Source organism: Peromyscus californicus, unplaced genomic scaffold (assembly GCF_007827085.1).
Source record: "Peromyscus californicus insignis strain IS unplaced genomic scaffold, ASM782708v3 Scaffold_6__1_contigs__length_162567912, whole genome shotgun sequence".
Lineage (NCBI taxonomy): Eukaryota > Metazoa > Chordata > Mammalia > Rodentia > Cricetidae > Peromyscus > Peromyscus californicus.
In genome coordinates, this window is record NW_026294584.1 from 130678535 (window position 1) to 130700806 (window position 22272).

The 22272-nt window shown below is 48.5% G+C and overlaps 1 protein-coding gene across 8 annotated transcripts in view; it reads left to right on the forward strand.

Annotated features, from left to right (window-relative positions):
• Positions 1 to 22272, forward strand: part of Ift122 (intraflagellar transport 122) — a 74037-nt gene that overhangs the window by 22062 nt on the left and 29703 nt on the right. For 7 of the 8 annotated variants that reach the window (XM_052722009.1, XM_052722007.1, XM_052722010.1 and 4 more), the window contains 9 exons: positions 2020 to 2086; positions 2924 to 3070; positions 6204 to 6279; positions 9229 to 9420; positions 9567 to 9705; positions 11773 to 11975; positions 13394 to 13531; positions 14799 to 14963; positions 17564 to 17761. In XM_052722009.1, the coding sequence (XP_052577969.1) occupies positions 2958 to 3070; positions 6204 to 6279; positions 9229 to 9420; positions 9567 to 9705; positions 11773 to 11975; positions 13394 to 13531; positions 14799 to 14963; positions 17564 to 17761 (1224 nt within the window). In that variant the 5' untranslated portion in view covers positions 2020 to 2086; positions 2924 to 2957. Of the gene's footprint in view, positions 1 to 2019; positions 2087 to 2923; positions 3071 to 4067; positions 4245 to 6203; positions 6280 to 9228; positions 9421 to 9566; positions 9706 to 11772; positions 11976 to 13393; positions 13532 to 14798; positions 14964 to 17563; positions 17762 to 22272 lie in introns of all 8 variants that reach the window. The other variant, XM_052722014.1, reaches the window with a different exon arrangement.

A 22272-nucleotide genomic window follows, 5' to 3' on the forward strand; every position in this document is an offset into this window, starting at 1 on the left:
CAGAGGGGTTCCTGCAGCTGAAGGCCCTGTGCATTTACAATGGAGCACAGATAACATGCACAGGTCGGGTGGGAATGTTTGAAAGCAGGGAGGGGAAGGTTCAGTCATTCGACATGCATTCCCAAAACCTTGCTCTGCTCCTGGGACTCCAGGGACTCTCATGACTGGGAATGAAGAAAAGATAAGACACAGATGTAAAACTGGGATTAGGTGAACCACAGCATCCTAGAAGCCCATTCTGTTTATTATATGGAGTTGAACAGAGAGGCAGGGTGATCCTTTGCAGCTGAGTCAAGGAGGCAGGGTTATATACAGCTGGATCAAGGAGGCAGGTTTAGCTAGTCTCAGTCAGAGTAGTCTCTGTAGGGAGCAGTCTTCAGGCCATAAATATCTGGGGAGAAAGCTATGTTGAACATTTTCTGAGTGTATTGTCAACATCTACACATAGACCAGAAAGGGAGGGCTTTGCCATTTCCCTCAGTTTCACCCCCAGGGAGAAGGCTTTGCCATTCCTCTAGGTGTGAGGCTGTTGAGTCCTTGACATGACTGTGGTTGTATCAGTGGCACACATTTGCTCAGGACTTTACTCACTCAGGGCTTCCTCTGCTCTCTACACATGCACCTGGCTATGTAAACGTATTTGTGCAATGAATTTCACATGGCCATACTTCACAGCTCAGGCAGAGCACAGTTTGCTTTTGTCTGTTGTTTAGGGCCTTGTACTACATCTGGGGACTGGAGGAGCAAGCCTAAACTGACCAGTGTGCTGTGCACAGTGCACAGCTCAGATAGAGCCATGTGCAGTGACCGAGGCCTAGAAAGTGGGCCCTCCAAAAAGCTCACTCATTGCTTACTTGATTTTTACTAACTTAACAGAGAATTAGGTTTTACCATGACATTTTCAAACAAAATTTGTTTTGTTGCTTCTTCCCACCCCTCCACCCCCATTCTCCCTCACCCCTACTCTCTCCCACCCCAGGAGCCTCCTTTCCACTTTGGTGTCATGTGTGACCATTCCCATCCCCCAAGCCTCTTGTTTCCTCTCAGGGTTTCCTGCCAGTTTCACGGTCTGTACCCAGTATCACAGCCCTTGTTTACAAATACTAAAAGTTAGACATGAGAGCATGTGATATTTGTCTTTCTGGGTCAGCTCATGTAATGTGAAATGTCACAGCTTCCTTCCTGTACATTCCATTTCCTTAACTTACTTGTTCTTTTTTTCTTTCACTCTTTCATTCATCTATTTATTTATTTATTTATTTATTTATTTATTTATTTATTTATTTATTTATTTATCTTTTGGTTTTTCAAGACAGGGTTTCTCTGTGTAGTCCTGACTGTCCTGGACCAGGCTAGCTTTGAACTCACAGAGATCCGCCTGCCTCTGCCTCCCAAGTGCTGAGAGTAAAGACATGCGCCACCACTGCCCAGCTTAACTCGTTATTTTAACGCTGAGTTGTTCTCTGACTGCCATGCCCTGGCTGTGAGCAGCTAAGTTGTCCTTTTCCTTGAGATTAAATCCTGGAGAAGTTGACTAGAGCTTCACCATCTACCTTTTTTTAAAAACAGTTCCCAGTACATCGCAAAGACAGCACAGAGCAACCTCATGTGTTCTTCACCCAGTTTTCTTAGTGGATGCCCCTTAGGCAGTCACTGGGCAATACAGGAGCCCGGGAAGGAGGGCACAGTGTGTTTGTGGTTTTGTCATTTCACTGTATGTGTGACAGTGTACTACCACTGCATCACGGGATCTCATTCCCATACCATTGCCTGTCCCCCCCACCCCCATCCTGCCACCTGGTGCTGAAGTCCCCGTAGCCATAGAGCCAGTCTCCAGTTGTGTGACTGTCATTTAGTATGTTGTATTCATGGACTTACACGGACTGAACTTTTCCAAGTTGGCTTTCCCCCTTTAACTCAGCATAAGACTCCAGAGTTTTGAGTTTTGTATGGATGAATAGTTTGCTCCTCCCTGTTGCCGAATAGTCTTGCTGTCTTTTCTTTTGCCTGATACTGAAGGGCTGTGGTCTCCTGAGCAGAAGTCTGTCTCCAAGCACAAATCCAGCAGCAAGATCACCTGCTGCAGGTAAGTAAGCTAGGGAAGCTCTGAAGACAGCTTGTGCTCCTTCTCTCCCCAACAGACCCACACAAGCCCCTAATTTCACACCGCAGAGAATGTGGTGTTGGCTAGTTGGTCTAGGCTTCTGTGTTTCCTTTTTTCTTTTTGTCTCCTTGATGGGAATGACTTGTGCAGTTGACCACCTTTGCTTGGTGAGCTGGCATGGGCTTCTTCACCAGGAAGCTCAGGCAGGAACCTCTGACTTAGGTGCTGGACCCCTACCAGAATCTGGATCTTGTGACTGACAGGCCTGTGACCTTGGGAAGGTTACTGAGTCTCTCTGAGCTGGCCTCGGGGTCCTCATGGGCCAAGGGTGATAACAACTGGTAATGCACATAAACAAGAGTGCCAGCAGCACAGCACTAGGCCCAGGCCCGCTAAAACTCAGCAGCTTCCGGGGTGCACTGGGATTCAGCTTTTGTCAGCATGAGTGATGCGTCAAGCCCTGTTCTAGGGCTAAAAAGACACAAGACAGTGTGTTTACTGGGAGCCCCTGAATTGGGAGGGGGTTGAAATGCAAAGCAGAAATGGGGGCTGGTCCGGAGTGCAAGGGCAAGCTGTCATGGAGATGTGGGCAGAGAGCCAGGGGATAGATGCCCTCTGAAATAGACGCCCCTGCCTACAGGTCTCACTGAGTCCAGCTGTAAGTGACAGTCCAAGCTGGTGTCTAATTCTCTGTCAGGAGTGAGCAGGAGTGATGGAACCTTAGCCTGGCTGCTGCCGCTGCCACCTCCCACTGAGCTTTCCTGCTTTATCGTCTGTGTCCTTTCCCCCTCTCATGCTCTTCATGGGTTGTGTGTGCAGCTGGACAAACGATGGTCAGTACCTGGCTCTGGGGATGTCCAATGGGGTCATCAGCATACGGAACAAAAATGGCGAAGAGAAGGTGAAGATTGAGCGGCCAGGGGGCTCCCTCTCCCCGATATGGTCCATCTGCTGGAACCCTTCAAGGTACCCATGGCTATCTTTCTCCTGGCTGGCACTGTTCGAAGAAGGGCTTTCTCAGCCCTCTGAGCTCTTTTTCTCTTCCTGACATCTTTGTAGTTTAAAGTCCTTTCTCCCCGCTAGGCTGGTCTTTTGGAACCTGTTTTTTATAAATGAAGTTTTGAAAGAGCCTATATTGAGTTTTGGAATGGATCCCAGAGATTTAGCTAAGCAGATGAACTATCTAGGCCAGCTGAGAGAGAGAAAGAGGAGAGAGAGGAATGGGGCTTCATGAGCTGATGGTTGGGGTCTCCCCGCACTTCTTTTCTTGCTTCTTTGGTTCCTCCTCCATGCCCTGGAGGCTGCACGCACCCACCTGTTGGACTGTTAGCAGAACAGTGCTTTCTTGAGTACTTTTTTTTTTTAAATTTTCAGTGTCAAAAAGTTAAAATTAAGCCTACAAATATCCCTAAAGCCTAAAGATCAGCAGACAGTTGGCACCTACCTGCTCATCCTTACACACACTTGACTTTTATGTCCCTGTGACTTAGAGGGTTGACTAAAAGCTTTCCCGACTCTTTGTGTAATCCTCTAATATTATTAAATCTATCCCCACGGAGTTCTCTGAGGGTAAATTAAAGGACTCAATTGTTTACCGTCCCAATGTTATTTTACAGGTGGGCGCCCGCTTGATTTAGGAGGCTGTTTAATTCCGTTGCATTTCTTACAACAGGTTATTATAATTCTTCCTGAATAATTCTGTCCAGCGGAGGCCCTCCATGTGTATATAATGCCTTCAAAGGCCATTAGCTTACCCCAGAGTTCCTGCTGTTTGATTTTGTGGCCACAGATGACTTTGTGGCTTCAGGCTACCATTTTTAATTCATGAGAAACAGGATGCCCAGTGTACCTGGTGGCTGTCCTCTTCCGGGCAGGGTCCAGGGGCTCCTTGGCAGGTTTTGAAATTATAGCTTTAGTGTAGTCCTAGGCAATGTGATTGTGAACATCCGCTTACTGTCTACAGCCGATGGGAGAATATCTGGATGAGCAGAGAGAACGAGGATGCTGAGGATGTCATTGTCAACAGATATTTTCAGGAAATCCCTTCCATTCTGAAGTCAACAGTGTACAGTAGTCAGGGTAGTGAGGCAGAGGAGGAAGAGCAAGAGGAAGAGGACGACAGTCCCAGGGACCGCAACTCGTGAGTGTGTCCCAGAGTGAGGACCCTCCTCGGGAGGGCCCAGGCCCCTGCACAGAGCTGCTGAAGCAGATGCTGTGGAGAAGCTCCTTGGCCAAGGCCAGCAGAGCAGGGGCCGGGGGATTGTTGGTGTGCCCCCACACTCACAAGGGAAGCTCCCCCTGAGAAGCATGTGTGGGTGGCAGATAGTGCAATCCTCTGAGAAAGGAGGAGAAACTGGGTAGTGTGTTGGAGGATACACCTCTGTAAACTGCCATCTCTGAAAAGGCCCCGGCACCTCTGTGTGTCCCCTCTGACTTCCCTGTGTGATTATCACAACCATGCCTGCTTCTTAACCTCTGAGCGAGCCCTTTCCAGCAGTCCTAGACATTCTCTGAGAAGCCTGATTTGTAACGCCCGTGTAGGACCACCATTCACCCACTACTTTTTGTTACTGGATGTGTTTTCTTGGCCTGTTCCCGCACCATTTCACCTTGCATTGGCTAGGATGTATGTACAGGGGAAGCCCTTAGCTTTCACCCCTCCCACACCCACAGTCCTGGCTGCTGGGCAGTCTCTCCTCTCTCAGTTGAGATGACCTACCTGAAAGGGAGATCCTTGCCAGTGGAGTGGGAAAAGCTGAGGCAGCCAGGGTGTTGTGATTGGGCAATCATGTCCCAGCCTGGGACCCTCCTCACTGCCACCCCGACACCTAAGATTCCTTAGAGGAATCCAGGTTTGTGGGGTGGGAAGTGGGGACAAGAAAGGAGGGAGCATGGCCTTCAGGTTCCCATTGGAGTTTCAGCCCTTTTTATTATTCAATGTGAGTGTTTTGGTAGAACCCCACTGCCCACCATTCTGAGTGGTTGGCTTGGAAACTCCTAGTCTAGTGTCTAGTGGCTGAGTCTAACTCAGCACCAATGTGGCCTCTCCACTGGGCCTTCACTGGTGGCTAGGGTTTGGACTCCAGCGTCAGTCATCACCGTCCATCTGCAAGCCTGCTGCCAGCATCTTTTCTACTTCCCCCTTGTTCTTAGTTCTGACTTAGTGTCTATGGCGTTCTCCTCACTGCCACCCCTGGCTGGCTTTTACAGACCATGCTGCAGAGAGCATGCTTATGTGGCTAGTGGATGCTGCTCGGTGACTGGCAGACCCTGGGCTCAGGGAAGCAGGAGGTGTTAATAAAGACTCAGCCACCTGGAAAGGTTTATGGTCCAGCCTTGATGCTGGGAAGCCTCTCTCTGTCTACATTCTGAGGAGGTGGCATCCCATCTAAGTGGAGGCCTTTCTCCTGGGTTCTGGCCCTGAAGTCCCATCCAAGGCACATGTCTACAGGCCTCTGTTCCATTGGCAGTTGTCGGTCTTCAAAAACTTGGAAAAGTTGCTCATCTTCACTCAGATGCCATTTCACCCTTCGAGAACCCTGACTGCGAGAGAACTCGGGTGTGGGTGCCGTTCTTCCTCTTCAGGAAGATTGAGCAATTTCTCATCTCCTAGAACAGTCTAGCCTCCTCACTGTAAGCTGTGTCTCCGGGCTACTCCCTACATTTTACACATGAGAAGGGTACAAATGGATGTGCAGCCTCCTCACTGTAAGCTGTGTCTCCGGGCTACTCCCTACATTTTACACATGAGAAGGGTACACATGGATGTGCAGCCATGCTCATCCTTCAAGTTGCTCCCAGGAACTCTGAAATGAGGAATTTACCTTCGGCTGCTGTAGCCATGTCCTAGCCCAAGCTGTTCATGGCTCGGAGTCAGTTAAATAGTAGATCCCAGGAGGGCCAACCCTGTCTCTGCTTTAGTCTCGGGACTGATTGATGCTTGGCCTGATTGTGACACTGGCCCCAGAACGGCTGTGTAGCACTTGGCTCCCTGACAGCCTGGCCAGGCCTTTCTCTTTCCTGTTGTTTGTTAAGCCCCTCGCCACACTCGATCAGCAGGCTGTGCCCCCCATAACCTCTTTTGTCTTCTGTTGATTAGAGAGGAACATAATGACATCCTGGCTGTAGCTGACTGGGGACAGAAACTTTCCTTCTACCAGCTGAGTGGGAAACAGGTATGTGGCACCACACAGACCCACTCACACATGTCAGCCTTAGCACACGTGGATGGTGTTCCTCTGAGACTGTGCTGTTAGTGACGACACACGATCTTTGTTACCGTCTGCACAGTGAACCTGTGCTGTGGCTCCAGGGCCTGGGCCCAATACTCTGTCTTCTCTTCTTCAACTCTTCAGCCCAGTGAGGAGACACTTTAATTATGTGCTTTTAGAAGTGGTAAGACCAAGACAGAGCAGTAAGTACCACACAGTTGGGAAATGGTGGAGCCTGGGATTGAGACCCAGGTCAGATGAATTTACTAGTTCTTTGAGAATTTCCAATAGGCTTTTAAGAAGACATACCCAGAGACATGTTTCTTTCAACAGGGTCCCACCCCCTAAACCTTACCCTCTTCTCCATAATGCCATTGCCTGGGGACCAAGCCTTTGACACAGAGATTCTGAGAATCATTTAAGGTCCAAACCATGGTACAGATGGTAACTCCAGCTTGTTTGGAACAGTGAAGTTATTTTCTTGGTTTTGAAGTATCTTTTTAATTCTGGAGTGATTTGGGATTAAATATAGGACAAAGGATTGATAAAGCAAAGCCAAACTTCTCATCAGGCTTGGTAACATCTGTGTAATTTTGGCCTTTTAGGCATCTGTAGTGCATGAAGAGGCCCTGGCTTAGTAGCCACCGCTGGTATTCCCTGGTGCAGACATTGTTACACTGTGTACAGGACTAGCTCTTTCAGTCCTCAACCTCCTCTGGAGGAACTGCTACCATCATTGTTCTGTGTGTAGGAAAAATGAGGCCTTGAGATACCGTTGGCCTCAAGAGCACAGTTGAGTCTGTGTCCACATCTAGTTTGGGACCTGGCCAGACAGATGCTAGAAATCTGTATTTGAATATCTGCCAGATTAGTCTAGTGATGACTATTTTAAATGTATAATTGAATTAAAAACTGATTTTTATACAACTGATTTTCAATGGAAAGACAAGAATTTTTTATTAAGTGCCTAAGCAATATTGGACTTTAAAGAGACTCATTGTATTTTCCTGCTTGGGATTCACTAGGCTTAAAAACAAAACAAAACAAAAAACCAAGAACCTATATAATTATTGTTTTAAAAAACATGATGAAGGGCAGGTCAAGAAATTAAAAGACAGTAACACTATGGTCACCATCTCTTGAGATACTTTCCGTTCCTTCAGATCCCAGTCACTTCCTTGACTCTCCGTTGTCTCCCCATGTCTGTTAAGTTGTCCAGTGACTTGCTTCAGTCACTGTATTCTTAAGTCACGTGGGTGCTGGGGACCCAGTTCAAGCCCTCTGCAGGAGCAGTACATGCTCTTAACCAATGAGCCATCTCTCCAGCCTCTTCCTTAATATTTGAACCATGTTATCACAGATGTTTAAAAAATTTCATCTGAGCATTCTAACACCTGGGTTATTTGGGTCTGGCTTTGCTGATTGTCTTTTCTCAAATATGATTCACGTTTTTCTACTTTAAAATTTTTTTATTTTTGTATGTATGGATGTTTTGCCTGCTTGTATGTGTACCACATGTATGCACTACCTACAGCCATCAGCAGAGGGCATCAGACCCCCCGGAACACACAGGAGTTACAGACTCCAGTGAGCCACCATGTGGGTGCTGGGAACCAAACCCAGGTCCTCTGCAAGAGCAGCCAGTGCTCTTAACCTCTGAGCCATCCTTCCAGCCCCACTGTTTCCTACTTTTTGAACATTTGAATTATATTCTGGGCACTCTGTAAATGGTACATCATAGAAACTCATTTCTCTCCTGTTCCTTTGAAGGTGTGCACATGGGCATGTGTGCCGGGTGGGGGTTGGGGTGTTGTTGCCCTTGCCGTGCTCCGCTCCATGTTTTCAGTGAGCAGCAGCTGAGATCTCAGTACAGTTCTTTGGTTATGAGTCTCATGCATGGGCAGCTCAAGGTTTCCAGAGAGTGAGCAGAGCTTGTGGGCAGAAGGGGCTTCCTTCCGACTTTCCTTTCTGCAACATCCCGCCTCACTGTCCAGCTCTCGGATGCTGTGCCCACCCAAAAAGGAGCTCACAGGGCCAGTGTTCAGAGGAGCTTGCCTGAGGCTCTTTCTCTGGCCCGGTTTCCGCCTGCTTTGGGCACTCACCCCTGCTTCAGTTGGTTCTGGTTGGTCCCGAGCTGATGGTTGTTGCGTGCAAGAGGAAGTCCTAAGCCCCAGCCCGCAGCTGCCAGCCCTTGGTGTCATGACACGTGCCGGGGCTTCTTGTTAGACTTTGTAGCATTGGGAGGTAGGAGGGAAGCTTTCGGTTGTTAGGCATTTGAAATTCCTAAAAAGGAAAGAAAAAGTGAGCATACTAAATTTATAATTGTAGTTTAAATGAGTTGAAGGGAATTAACTAAGTTGAAATTGGAGCTATTTCAGTGGTTTTATATGTTCAAAATTGCATTCATTAAACTGTCAGCACCAATTGATTGTTCACTTTTACTAGATTTATAAATAGGAAAATATTTGTAAATTGACCCTAAACCTTAAAGCAAGAACCAGGTTTTTAGACTTGTTTTCCTTAAATTGAGTAAAGAATAAAGGGCCGTCTTTTCAAGTGAAATAAGCCCAGAAAATAAACAGAGAAAAGAAGCTGAGGTGAGCCGCTGGCCATGTGTGAGGCGGGTGAAGGAGGGAAAGCCTCCCTGGCCTCCAGTCATCAATCTGAGGAGCTTAGGCCCAGTTTGCAGCAGTTAGGTCAGGCATTGCTGATTTTAGGAGCCGAGGATTTGGATAGGTTGAGGGGGAGGTGTGGGTGTTCCAGAGGTGGAGAAGTCTGTGGAGGTAATGGGATAGCTTAGGAGGTAAGGCTAGGCACTCCCCAACACTCCTACTACCTCACTGATGTTGGTGGGGAAGCCCTTACTGGGGTTCGGGAATGGTCTTTCACTTGGTATATGGTCTCTTTCCTCAGATTGGAAAGGATCGGCCACTGAACTTTGACCCCTGCTGCATCAGCTACTTCACCAAAGGAGAGTACATTTTGGTGGGGGGTTCAGACAAGCAGGTATCTCTTTTCACCAAGGATGGAGTGCGACTGGGGACCGTTGGGGAGCAGAACTCTTGGGTGTGGACCTGTAGAGTGAAACCTGACTCCAACTATGTGGTGAGTAGAGGAAGTTCATCCTGCAGAGCATTTCTAGAGGAGGCCCTGAGCATCAGGTCAGCCAGGCAGACTCTTGGCCATCACTCCTAATGGGGGGTGGGCTGCTTCTCCTCCCAGCCCAAGATTGACAGCTATCTTCTAAACAGGTGGTAGGCTGCCAGGATGGCACCATTTCCTTCTACCAGCTTATCTTCAGCACAGTCCATGGACTCTACAAGGATCGGTATGCCTACAGGGACAGTATGACAGACGTCATCGTACAACACCTGATCACAGAGCAGAAAGGTAAGAGGCAGGCTTGCCTCTGCTTATAAATACTAGCCAAGAGGTGGGCACGGGGGACAGGACACCCAAAATAATAGGAAATGTCTCCTTTGATCTCCCCCCGCCCAAGACAGGGTTTTTCTGTGTAACAGCTCTGGCAGTCTTGGAACTCACTCTGTAGACAAGGCTGGCCTCGAACTCACAGAGATCTACCTGCCTCTGCCTCCTGAGTGTTAGGATTAAAGGGGTGCACCATCACTGCCTGGCATCTCTCTATCTTGCTTTAACTTTTGGCAGTAGAAGGAGGATACAGATCCCTTTGAGGGTCTAGCAAAAGCAATAAAACCTGTCAAAACAAAACAAAAAAGCACCAACTCACTACATTTTACAAACAATTCCAAGGTATAAATGGACTCCTTGAGACACAGAAGCTGACAGATCAGAGCTATGATGGCTGACCTGCATGCGGCTTGGTGGACCTTTACCCTGTCTGTCAGAGCCTCTTTGGCATACTTTCCCCTCAGCTTCTATTTGTCTCTTGGTGGGTTCTGCTAGACAAGTAGGGCCGTGGATAGGCTCAGGCTTGCTCAGAGGATCAGGGATTGTCTTAGGATTTCTGTTGCTGTGAAGAGACACCATGACCACAGCAACTCTTTTTTTTTTTTTTAAGATTTATTTATTTATTATATATACAGAAGAGGGTGCCAGATCCCATTACAGGTGGTTGTGAGCCACCATGTGGGTGCTGGGAATTGAACTCAGGACCTCTGGAAGAGCAGTTGGGCTCTTAACCTCTGAACCATCTCTCCAGCCCCCAACCACAGCAACTCTTATAAAACATTTAATTGGGGCTGGGTTACAGGTTCAGAGGTTTAGTCCATTATCATGATGGGAAGCATGGCGGTGTACAGACAGACATGGTGCTGGAGAAGGAGCTAAGAGTTCTACATCTGGATCTGCAGGCAGCAGAAGAAAGTGACACTGGGCCTGGCTTGAGCATCTGAGACCTCAAAGCCCACCCCCAGTGACACACTTCCTCCAACAAGGGCACACCTACTCCAACAAGGGCATACCTCCAATAATGCCACTCCCTATGAGTCGCTGGGGGCCATTTTCATTCAAACGACCACAGGGATCCAGCTTCACATAGTCTAAATTCTGACAGTTCCCCTTCTGTTCACCTAAGTAGCTCTACTGGTTAAGGAGGCCAAGTTCCACTCAGCTGTATTCATATCTGGATGGGCTGACCACATATGCTATCTAGATGTGGCTAACCAGATACGCCCAGGTGTCTTTGCACAGAGGTCCCAGTTAGGGGCCATTCTGCAGATTCAGTTTGGCTTCTTTTGTCCCTGCCTGGGTAGATCTGTGTTTCAAAATTTCCATCTAGGCGGTGTTAATGTAGCCACTGGACCAGCTCAGCAGTGTCCTCTTGGGGTTGTTTACCCCACTTGGTCTGTAGAGAGGCAGAGCCTACCTCATGGAAGTCCCTGTGGTCAGGAAGGTTGCAGGGGTGTGGCCAGCTGTGAAATGGTCATTATGGTGGGCTCTTGATCACTAGGGGCCGCCTTTGCTGTGCAGAGGAAGGAGCTCAAACACATAGGACAATGGTGGTAGCATTGACTGCTTGACTTCCTTCAGTGTGGCTTTGGGCTGCACAGATTGTACCATATGTAGCTCTGGATCCCACTCAGCACAGCTGCCTGCACATGGCAGGTGCTCTGGGAAGAATTTTAAAAAGATTTATTTACTTTTACTTTGTGTGTGTGTCTGAGTGCCTGTATATGTGTACCATGTATGTGCAGTGCCAGAGAAGGCCAGAAGAAGGCATCAGATCCCCAGGAACTGGAGTGACAGGTGTTTGTGAGCCTCCATGTGGGTACTGGGAACCAAACCCGAGTCTTGTGTGAGAGCAGCAGTGCTCCAACCACAGAGCCGCCTCTCCAACCCCTGTAAAGACTTTTTAATGAGAGTGTCTCACTCTAATTGTCAGAAGCATTAAATAAATAAATGATGGCTTTTAATTTCTCTGCCTTTCACCTTACTTAACAACCTTTTGCTAGAGTCTTTTTATCCCCCATTTGACAGTTCGGATTAAATGCAGAGAGCTTGTCAAGAAAATTGCCATCTACAAAAATCGATTAGCTATCCAGCTGCCAGAGAAGATCCTCATCTATGAGCTGTATTCGGATGACTCGGCAGACATGCACTACCGGGTGAAGGAGAAAATCGCCAAGAAGTTTGAGTGTAACCTGCTGGTGGTGTGTGCTGACCACATCATCTTGTGCCAGGTGGGCAGCTGCTCCCCTCCCCCAGGGCAGGTGTCCACCTCAGGGGACCTGGTGGCTGGCCATCGGCTTCTACTTCATTGGCTTCTAGATGAATCAGTTTTTAGAGAGAGGAAGGCCATAGCTGGAATGATTTTGTGCTATGGAGCATTTTGTATTGTACTGGGATTGGGTGTATTGTAAGGTGTTCTACACAATGAAGGTTTATTTGTTTTGTTTTGGGGTTTTTTTTTGGAGATTGTGTTTTACTAAGTTGCTAAAGCTGGCCTCAAATTCATGATCCCCATGCCACCTCCTGAGTGCTAAGTTGAAGACATGTCACACCTATCTAGGATAAATTTTTTTAAAGATGTATTTATTCATGTATTTTATGTATATGAGTGCTCTATTCGCATGGATGCCTGCATGACAGAAGAGGGCATCAGATCCCATTACAGATGGTTGTGAGCCACCATGTGGTTGCTGGGAATTGAACTCAGGACCTCTGGAAGAGCAGCCAGTGCTGAGCCATCTCTCCAGCCCCCTAGGATAAATGTTTATAAGCAGAAGTTTTACCTCTTGAGAGATTTCTTTCCTTTTTTTTTTTTTCTGGTCTCTCGAGGCATTGGGAATTGAACCCAGGGCATTGTTTATAGCAGGTAAGTTCTCTACAACTGAGCCACATCCCCAGTCTATTCTCTCCCCACCACCTTTATCATATTTATATGTTTTTTTGAGATAGGATTTCTCTGTGTAGCCCTGGCTGTCTTGGAACTGCTCTTCAGACCAGGCTGGCCTCGAACTCACAGGAATCCACCTACCTCTGCTTCTTGAGTGCTGGGATTAAAGGCCGTCACCGCCCTGCCCCTATCACCTTTTTATTACTTTGTATTTTGAGACTAGGTTTCACTAAGTTTACCATGCTGGCCTTGAACTCAGTCTGTGGCCCAGGCAAGCCTTGAACTTGCAGTGCTCCTGCCCCAGCCTCGAGAGTACTTGGAATGACAGACCAAAGTCTCTAAGAGGTTTTTTTTTTTTTTCAAAGAAAATTTTTTTCTTAGCATAGATTTCTAAAATTCTCTAGGTCAGTTCCAAGAGGAGTTTTGGAAAGACGTTGAGAAAAAGCCTACTGTGGGTGGATGTAATCTTGCCCAGGCCTGTTGGAAACTATAAAAAGGAAGAAATCCTTTAGGAGCCATTGTAAAACTAGTATCAAAACTGTGTGAGGGTCTTGAGCCTCCTGCCACTTGGGGCTACCCCAAGTTAGAGAGCAGTGTTCTGCTGCCTCTGACTCTGGAGGTCCGTGTTGAAGATGGCTGCTGGGGAAGCCTTTGGGGGAAGAGCCTGGGTTAGATCATTGCTGATGGTGCCGGAAGGTTTCCCCAAGGGGCTGGGAGCGTGCCTTCTCTGACCCTCCATGCTGAGCCTGGGTTGCTTGCCAGGAGAAACGGCTGCAGTGCCTGTCCTTCAGCGGAGTGAAGGAAAGGGAGTGGCAGATGGAGTCTCTCATTCGGTACATCAAGGTGATCGGTGGCCCGGCTGGAAGGGAAGGTCTGTTGGTGGGCCTGAAGAACGGCCAGGTGAGTCTTGCCATGCTTCCATCCGGCTTGTTACCCAGGCAGGCACAGGTTTGCTGTCTGGGGTGACCTGAGATGGGCCGTGGGCAGCCTGGAGTTTCCTCTCATAAAGGTAGCTTCAGACTGTGGCCCTCGGACTCGCAGCATGCTCACACCCGGCCGTGGGTGCCATGGCTCCCAGGCTGCACGTAGCAGGGATTAGTGGGCTTAAGGTCACCCCAAAGGTGGGATTTGTTGGGGCCACAGCTTTAATGGATTGCTGGAGAGGCAGGCAGAGATTGTTCACGAGGTCAGAGCCCTATTAGGCAGTTCCTGGATTAACTAGTACTGCTTTCTGGGTCCTAGATAGTGCTGGTTCTTAGACTGTTATAGAAGCTGAAAGAAAATGTGCTGTTTGGACACATGGATTAGGAAATCTAGGCTATATGAAAGTTGAACAGATTTGTGTGTGTGTGTGTGTGTGTTCATCTGCATTCTTTGCTCGAAATAAGAAAAGTTCTATGTGGGCTACATAGAAATTTGAAAGTGAAAATATAACTGCATTAGCCTGAGAGCCAAGCTGTGTAGCAGATGGCTTGTGGCTGAGGCTTGTCAGGTCTTTGCTGGGGACGGAAGTTGCGGAGCATGAGATCAGTGGGAGCTGTCAAGCAGTAGCACCCAAGCTGGGGAGAGCCCCCCACCTCCTCCAGTCAGCTGTCAGGTCTCATGTGAGGCTGAGAGCATGACTTTGGGGTCAGGCTAACCTGGGACCACATTCTTTTTTAGCTTCTCACTGGCTGTCTGGCCCTGGGCAGATCACTTTGCTCTCTGAGGGTCACGTTTTCCAAATAAGGGCAATACTATGTTTCTTCACAGGGCTGTCAAAAACAGGGACGTCAGTGACTGGCAGCTGTCATCATCAGCACAGTCATTATTACTTTAACCAGATGTCTCGCCTGTGTTTACAGTAGCCCGTCCTGTGTTTGTGTATGGTTCCCACCCTGCAGTTTGAGCAGTGTCATTAAAAATGTCCCCAGTCCGCACAGACGCTAGAGGGAGTTTGGCATGTCTCGGGCCTCTTGTTACAGCTTCAGTGACCTCCAGCGAACCATTCTTCTGGTCTCTCCCCCACATACCCTGCTTTATTTAATGAGTCTTCTCTTTGCACACAGCTTCTGGAGGAGTTAGTGGGTGCTGTTCTTGTAGAACACATGGGACGCCAACAGCCTGGCAGTGGGCCAGGGTCTGGTTGCCATGGTGACTCACACTTATTTCTCTGAAATTTCGCCAGATCCTGAAGATCTTTGTGGACAATCTCTTCGCCATTGTCCTGCTGAAGCAGGCCACAGCCGTGCGCTGCTTGGATATGAGTGCCTCCCGGAACAAGCTTGCTGTGGTGGATGAAAATGACACATGCTTGGTGTATGACATCCACACGAAGGAGCTGCTTTTTCAGGTGAAGTCTTAGACAGAGGTGTGCAAGAAGGTACCCAGGCCTGTCTGGGAGGAACAGCAAAGGGCTAGAACTTAGCATAGGTGTAGATTCTGAAAGGCTCCAGGGAACAGGTGGCCAGGCCAGCCTCTTGAGCATCGGTTTCCTGGCCAGCAACACAGTTTTCACATAGCAGTAAACAGTACTTGAGATGATGGTGATGAGTCTGGTGGCCAGGTTAATGTGTGGTGGTGATTCTTTTGATGAAGTCTGTGACTCCCTGACCCAGGACTGCCAGTTCCTCCCAGTGCCTAGGGCACACTGGGAAAGACAGGTGGAGGCTCACCCTCAGCTTACTCCGCAGGGTGAGTGCAGGGTGCTGTAGCACAGTGACTTGCATGGATCATTGGGGCTGGGCATTGTTTCCTGTGGCTGGAAGAAGTGTGTCGACGAGTAGTCCAAAGACTGTACCCAGCACCTAGTGGGCTTTCTGCCAGGCTAGGGCTGTTCTTGGCTTCTTTAGGGCATTGGAAGTGGTCAGAGCTAATTTATGTGGAGTGAGGACCCCCTGAGGCTGGAGCCTCTCTCTCTGGTTTCTCCTTGCAGGGTTTCTCAATATCATGGGTAGACATGGATGCTCTCCCAAGGCCCTCCTTGTCCTTGGCAACAGAACCAGCAGGGTTGAAGTGCCTGGCTTCCCTCAGTCCGTTGGACAGGGATACTTGGCTGCCAGTACCCCAAAGTGACTTCGATTATTCGCACTTCATGTCATAGAGGAAGCAGAGGGTTTAGGGAAAGAACACGTACCCATTGTCTTTGGACTGAGCTGGATTCATGGATCTCTGTCAGTCTGTTTCACCTATGGCTACCATGAAACTTTTTTTTTTTCTTTTTTTTTGGCTTTTTGAGACAGGGTTTCTCTGTAGCTTTCAAGCCTGTCCTGGAACTCACTCTATAGTCCAGGCTGGCCTTAAACTCAGATCCGCCTGCCCCTGCCTCCCGAGTCCTGGGATTAAAGACGTGCACCACCACCGCCCAACTGAAACTTTGTTTTTTAAAGACAGAGTCTCTCCATAGCTCAGGCTGACCTCCAGCTCTCTATGTAGCTGAAGATAAACTTGAGGAAGATCCTCTACCTCCACTTCCTAAGTACTGGGGCTAGAGATGTGTACCACCACACCTAACTTATACCGTGCTGAGATCAGACCCAGGGCTGCATGCTAGCTAAGCCACATTCCCTGCCCATGCTAACATGAAGCTGGAAGTTACCTTCTCCTGGAATTGCCACAGAACAGCACAGGAGCAAACAAGATGCTTCTGTGTGCTCAGTGCTGGGCACAACTAGCCTTACATGTTCCTTCTCCCTAAACTCAGCACTACCTCTGTCTGGGCCTGGAGGTGCTTAGCAGGCCTCTCAGTGTGTCCTGTGTGGAGACTGGAAAGGTATATGACTCTTCACCCTTACTGTGTCTTCTCTGCGGGACTAGTGAAGGTGTCTCTCGGGTCTTGCGGGGCGACATAATGTTTCTAGTCTCTTATCCACTGCATTTCCCTTCAAATGAAAACTATTGACTTTTCTCATTAAAAAGTAGTTCATGCCTAGGCGGTGGCACACGCCTTTAATCCCAGCGCTTGGGAGGCAGAGCCAGGCGGATCTCTGTGAGTTCGAGGCCAGAGCGAGAGCCAGGACAGGCACCAAAACTACACAGAGAAACCCTGTCTGGGGGGAAAAAAACGTAGTCCATGTGCATGGTAGAAGATTCTAGACCAGGGGCACTCAATCCTCCTAATGCTGTGGCCCTGTAACACAGTTCCTCATGCTGTGATGACCCCCCCAACCATAAAATTATTCTCATTGCTACTTCATTACTGTAATTTTGTTACTGTTATGATTTCTAATGTAAACATTTTTTTGAGATAGAGGTTTGCTAAAGGAGTTTTGAAAACTACTGTTCTTGGCAGAGGAATGAGCCTCTGCCTGTCCCAGGCTTCTAGGGCTGAGCAGGACACTGAGCAGGGCACCTCCCAGGGTGATGCTCTTAGTGTGAGACTGTAAATGCAGAGACAATGTATTGTTTTCTAACTTTGAAAAGAACTTCCCATTCTTTTGCTTATTATAAAAAAAACAATGGATATTCATAACCCAAGAAACCAGACAAGCAACGGGGGGGGGGGGGGGGGGGGGGGGCAAGCAACTAGAAATCTCTCACAATTTCACTCACCCAAAAGCAGTCACTGTGTTAATCTCCAGGGGTGACACTTTCAGCCTCCTTCCTGGGTAGGTGGGGGTGTGTGTCTGTGTGTCTGTGTGGGCTGGAGAATCAAACAGCACAGAGCAGCAACTCCTCTCCTCCTTTAGTAGAAATGAAATCCTACCTTGTTGAATTTCCACTTACTGTAGAGTGAGTAAACTATGGAGGGGTAATCATTTTGAAAACAGCGCAGATCCACAATTTCCATCACAGCCCCGGTACATAGAGCAGTTGCCCATCCCTTCTTCTCCGGCCCCCTCCGCTCCTTTCCTTTCATCCTGCTGTCAGTACTCAGCGCAACTCAGGCTTTAACATGGGCATGGAGTGAAAAATGGGAGTGGAGCCAGAGCCTTACAGGCCTTTGTCCCCCAGGAACCAAATGCCAATAGTGTGGCCTGGAACACCCAGTGTGAGGACATGCTTTGCTTCTCCGGAGGAGGCTACCTCAACATCAAGGCCAGCACCTTCCCAGTACACCAGCAGAAGCTGCAGGGCTTCGTGGTTGGCTACAATGGCTCCAAGATCTTCTGCCTTCATGTCTTCTCGATGTCTGCCGTGGAGGTGCCACAGGTAACCGGGGTGCTTGTCCCTCCTCTCTGGCTGGAGGATCCACAAAACAAATGGTCAGGCCCTCAAACTGGTGCAAAGAGCAGCAAAGAGAAGGAGGGGGAAGCGTGGAATCTGTGATGGCGCAAGGTGCTGTGGTCTTGGATGTGCTGTACTCTAACTGTGTAGCCACGTGTCTCTGGACAAAGAGCTCAGCCCCATTGTCTTAGTCGGGGTTTCTATTGCTGTGACAAGCACCAAGACCAAAAGCTGGTTGGGGAGGAAAGGGTTTATTGGGCTTACACATCTGCACTGGAGTCCATCACTGAAGGAAGTCAGGACAGGAACTCAAACAGGGCAGGAACCTGGAGGCAGGAGCCGATGCAGAGGCCACGGAGGGGTGCTGCTTACTGGTTTGCTCAGCCTGCTTTCTTAGAGAGCCCAGGACCACCAGCCCAGGGATGGCGTCACCTACCATGGGCTGGGCCCTCACCCATCAGTCACTAATTAGGAAACTGGTCTACAGGCTTGCCTACAGCCGATCTTTTTTTTTTCAGTGTGTCTAAATGGTCCTAGGACTGTATTTGACTCCTTAGATTTGTATTTATTTTGAGATTTTTTTTTTATTCTCTCATACAATACATCTCAACTGTAGCCTTTCCTCCCTCCCCTCCTCCCAGTCCCTCCCCCAAACTTCCCTCCCCCCAGGTCCACTCCATTTCCCTCCAGAAAAGAGCAAGCCTCCCTGAGTTTGATATCAACCAAACTCAGCATAACAAGATGCATTAAGACTAGACATATATCCTCCTATCAAGGCTGGATAAGGCAACCCAGTAAGAGAAAAAAAGAGCCTATAAATAGGCAAGAGAGTCAGAGACACCCCCACTCCCACTGTTAGGAGTCCAACAAAAACCCAAGCTAAATAAAGAACCACAGAGTGTGTGCAGAGGGCCTGGTGCTGACCCATGCAGGCTCCATGGTCGCAACTTCAGTCTCTGTGAGCCCTGCTTAGTTGATTCTGTGTTCTCCTGGTGTCCTCAAGCCCTCTGGTTCCTGTGATCCTTCCTCCCTCTCTTCTCTGGAGTCCCCTGAGCTCCACCTATTGTTTAGCTGTGGGTCTCTGCATCTGCTCCCATCAGCTGCTGGAGGAAGCCTCCCTGATGACGATTGGGCTAGGCACCGATCCTGTGAGTATAGCAGAATATCATTAGAATCATTTCATTGATCTTTTTTTGTCCTCTCAGATGACTGTAGTTGGTGTCAAGTTGACGTAACTCTAGCCAGCACTCCCACTGAATCTCGGTTTTTCTGATCCCCTTCCCGCTGTGTTGTGTTAGCAGTATTCAGTGCTATGTTAGTGGCAAGTCCAACAGGCGGATGCATAAACGCATGAATGTAATGCTGGGTATGAGAGGAGAACAGGAGAGTAGGCACTGAGAACTGAACCAGAGAGGGCACATGAGACCCTGCATAGTCCCCTCAATCCAGAGGAGGACAGCTAGGAACTGCGGTGAGAGTATGGAGCCACAGAAACAGACAGAAGAACCCAGACAGCCCACCTGGTGGCTAACCTAGTTACAGCTGCCCGGCTGCTTGTGTGCTTGTCCCTTAAGTGAGTGACACTCCTTATAGACCTGTCATAAAACCAAGACAACCACTAAGGAGGAACTTGGACCACAGCATCCCGTCTTTAAGAGAATATTTTCTTTTTTAAATGGTGTGTGTGTGTGTGTGTGTATACATGTGTGCTGGTGCACATGGAGGACAGAAGAGGGCATTAGTCCCTGGAGGTGGAGTTTCAGGGCATTGTGAGACACCTCACGTGAGTGCCAAGAATGTGATTTAGGCCCTCTCTTAACCACTGAGCCATCTCTCCAGACCCCAGACATATTTTTGTATGTACTGTACTGATTATGGACCATAAGCACGAGAATGGAGCTTTTATGCCATCTTCTGTTTTAAAATGTTTTCTTTTTTTTGTTTTGTTTGTTTTGTTTTGTTATGTTTTTCTTTTTCTTTTCTTTTTTTTTTTTTTTTTGGTTTTTCGAGACAGGGTTTCTCTGTGTAGCTTTGCGCCTTTCCTGGAACTCATTCTGTAGCCCAGGCTGGCCTCGAACTCACAGAGATCCGCCTGCCTCTGCCTCCCGAGTGCTGGGATTAAAGGCGTGCGCCACCACCGCCCGGCTGTTTTACAGTGTTTTAAAGTCTATTAGTGTATGTGTGTATATGTGTGAGTGTGAGTGCCTGTGCCTGTGAAGGTCCCAGGACAACTTCTGGGGAGCTGTTTCTCTCATGGTTGGTCCTGGAAATTGGACTCAGGTTGTCACATTTGTGCAACAAGTACTTTTTCCTTTTGAGCATCTGGCCAGGCCCTATGCCACCTCTTTTAACCTGACATTTAGCTGTTCCAGACCCATCCCTTCGATGAATTATTGGCTGAAAACCAGCAATGTCACCTGCACAGTAGCTCATGTGTGTGATCTCAACACTTTGAGGCTGGGGCAGTAGGATTTCGAGTTAAAGGCAGCCTAGGGCACATCACAAGACTTTTTCTTAACACAAAACAAAACAAACCACAGACAATAAAAACAATCGCCAAAACCAAAGGCCCTACTTACTGATCTGGCTTTCTGTTCAGCAGTCTCCTGAAAGTGTTGTACCATTGTCAGTGAACATACTTGACCAGAATTTTCAAACCGACCATCGTAGGCTCACACGTATGTGTGAGAAATGACAGGTGATTCCTCGTGTGTGTTGCTCGGTTCCCCATAGGTAATAATGTGCAAGACTATAATGCAGTTGTTGGTGTGCTCCACCATGCAGCCCGGAACACTTTCCTGCCCCAGGCTCGTGCCCTCTCTTCTGCGTGCCCAGCTTTGTTGTAATGGACGCAGCACTCTGTCACATGGGCGGTCCGTAGCTTACTCCACCAGCACCTGCTGTTGGACATTTATACTATCCATAACCTTTGGTTTTCTTTTCTCCTTTTGGAGACGAGGTCTCATTATTGGCCCTGGCTGCTTTGGAACTCTCTATGTAGACCAGGCTGGTCTCAAACCCACAGAGATAGATGGACCTGTCTTTGCCTCTGAGTGCTGTGATTAAAGGCGTGCACCACCACACCTGGCTGCCCAAAGCTTCTGTTCTTGGGAATAGTGGATATCTAACTAGTATGTGTCCTGACTCAGTATAAATTCCAAGAAATGCAATTGCTGGGCCAAAGGCCCTGTACACTGAAAGATGTTCAGACATTCTAGACTGCCTTTCCTCAAGGCTCTGTTCGTCTGTCTGCCTACACACAGCCTTTGCCTGCTTCTTCCCTGGCCAGGAAGGCCCTTGTTACTTGCTGCTGCAGGGGTTACAGCAGCAGTATTCCTACCAGCTCCTGATCCCTAGTGAGTAGTCAAGTAATGGTAGAGAATTCTGATGTGAGTAAACAGCAGAAGAAGAGAAAGCATGAGAGATGGCAATGGGCTGACATGTGGGAGATGGTGAGGCCTGCTGGACTTTCGCCTTGCCATCCTTACCTGCTTGCTCCCTGTCAGCATCCTGAACCCCAGCAACACATGCACAAGACCCCACTCTTCCTCATCTGTGCCAAACAGGCTTCGCTTACTAAAAGGCTTTCTCCCCAGACTGCCATCCTAACCTCAAAAATAAATGCAGTTGCTGCTCTCAGATTCTGGCCAGCCCAGAGGAGCCAGAGGGGCAGCCGGGGCTCCCTCTACCAGGGCCTCAAGATGCAGTAGCCAAAGTCGCTGTTGGTTGCAGCCAGCCTTCCTGCTGATGCAGCAGGCCAGAGCTGCCAAGCATTGGGAAAGGCGATCTGGAGACAAAGGCTGTTTATCTGTCGCCTGGGCCTCCAGTCGTCCTGCGGTTTGGGCCTCCAGACCAGGCAGAAAGCCCCACTTTTGCTCTTGGGATTTTTTTGGTTTCCTTTCGAAATTTGTATCATCTTGTGCAAGAACTAGTGTGTCCAAGCTGCCAAGTAGGACAGCAAGCTCCGGTTATGCACCATCGCGTCATGCTTGGAGTACAGCAGCCAGATAAGGGGTTGCTCAGGGGGACTGGTCCATCAGTATGTTTTTCAAACCCTCACTCAGCGTGTGCCTCCCTGCCTGTGTTATCAGCCCATCAGCTCATCTTGTGCTGCATATTCATGTCCCCCTGTCCTGGGGCAGTCGGCATAGCAGAAGTTCTGCAAAAAGGAACCCTGAAACCTGATCCAACTGCATCCTGAACACCTTACAGCCCTCTTTGGGGCCTCGTTTCTTTTCTGTGTATTGAGGTTATTGGTTTTTGTTTTTGTGTGTGTTTGTTTGTTTTGTTTTGCTTGAGACCGACACTTGCCGTGTTCCGCAGGCTGGTCTTGAACTCCAGGGCTAAAGTGATCCTCCTATCTGTACCTCAGGAGCAGCCGAGACTTCAGGCTTTGTCACTGTGAAATGGGGTTAATTACACCTATTTTCAGGTTTCGCCTGTCCCAATTCCTGTTATTATTCCTTCTTATTACAGACAGTCATGAAATAGCAAAA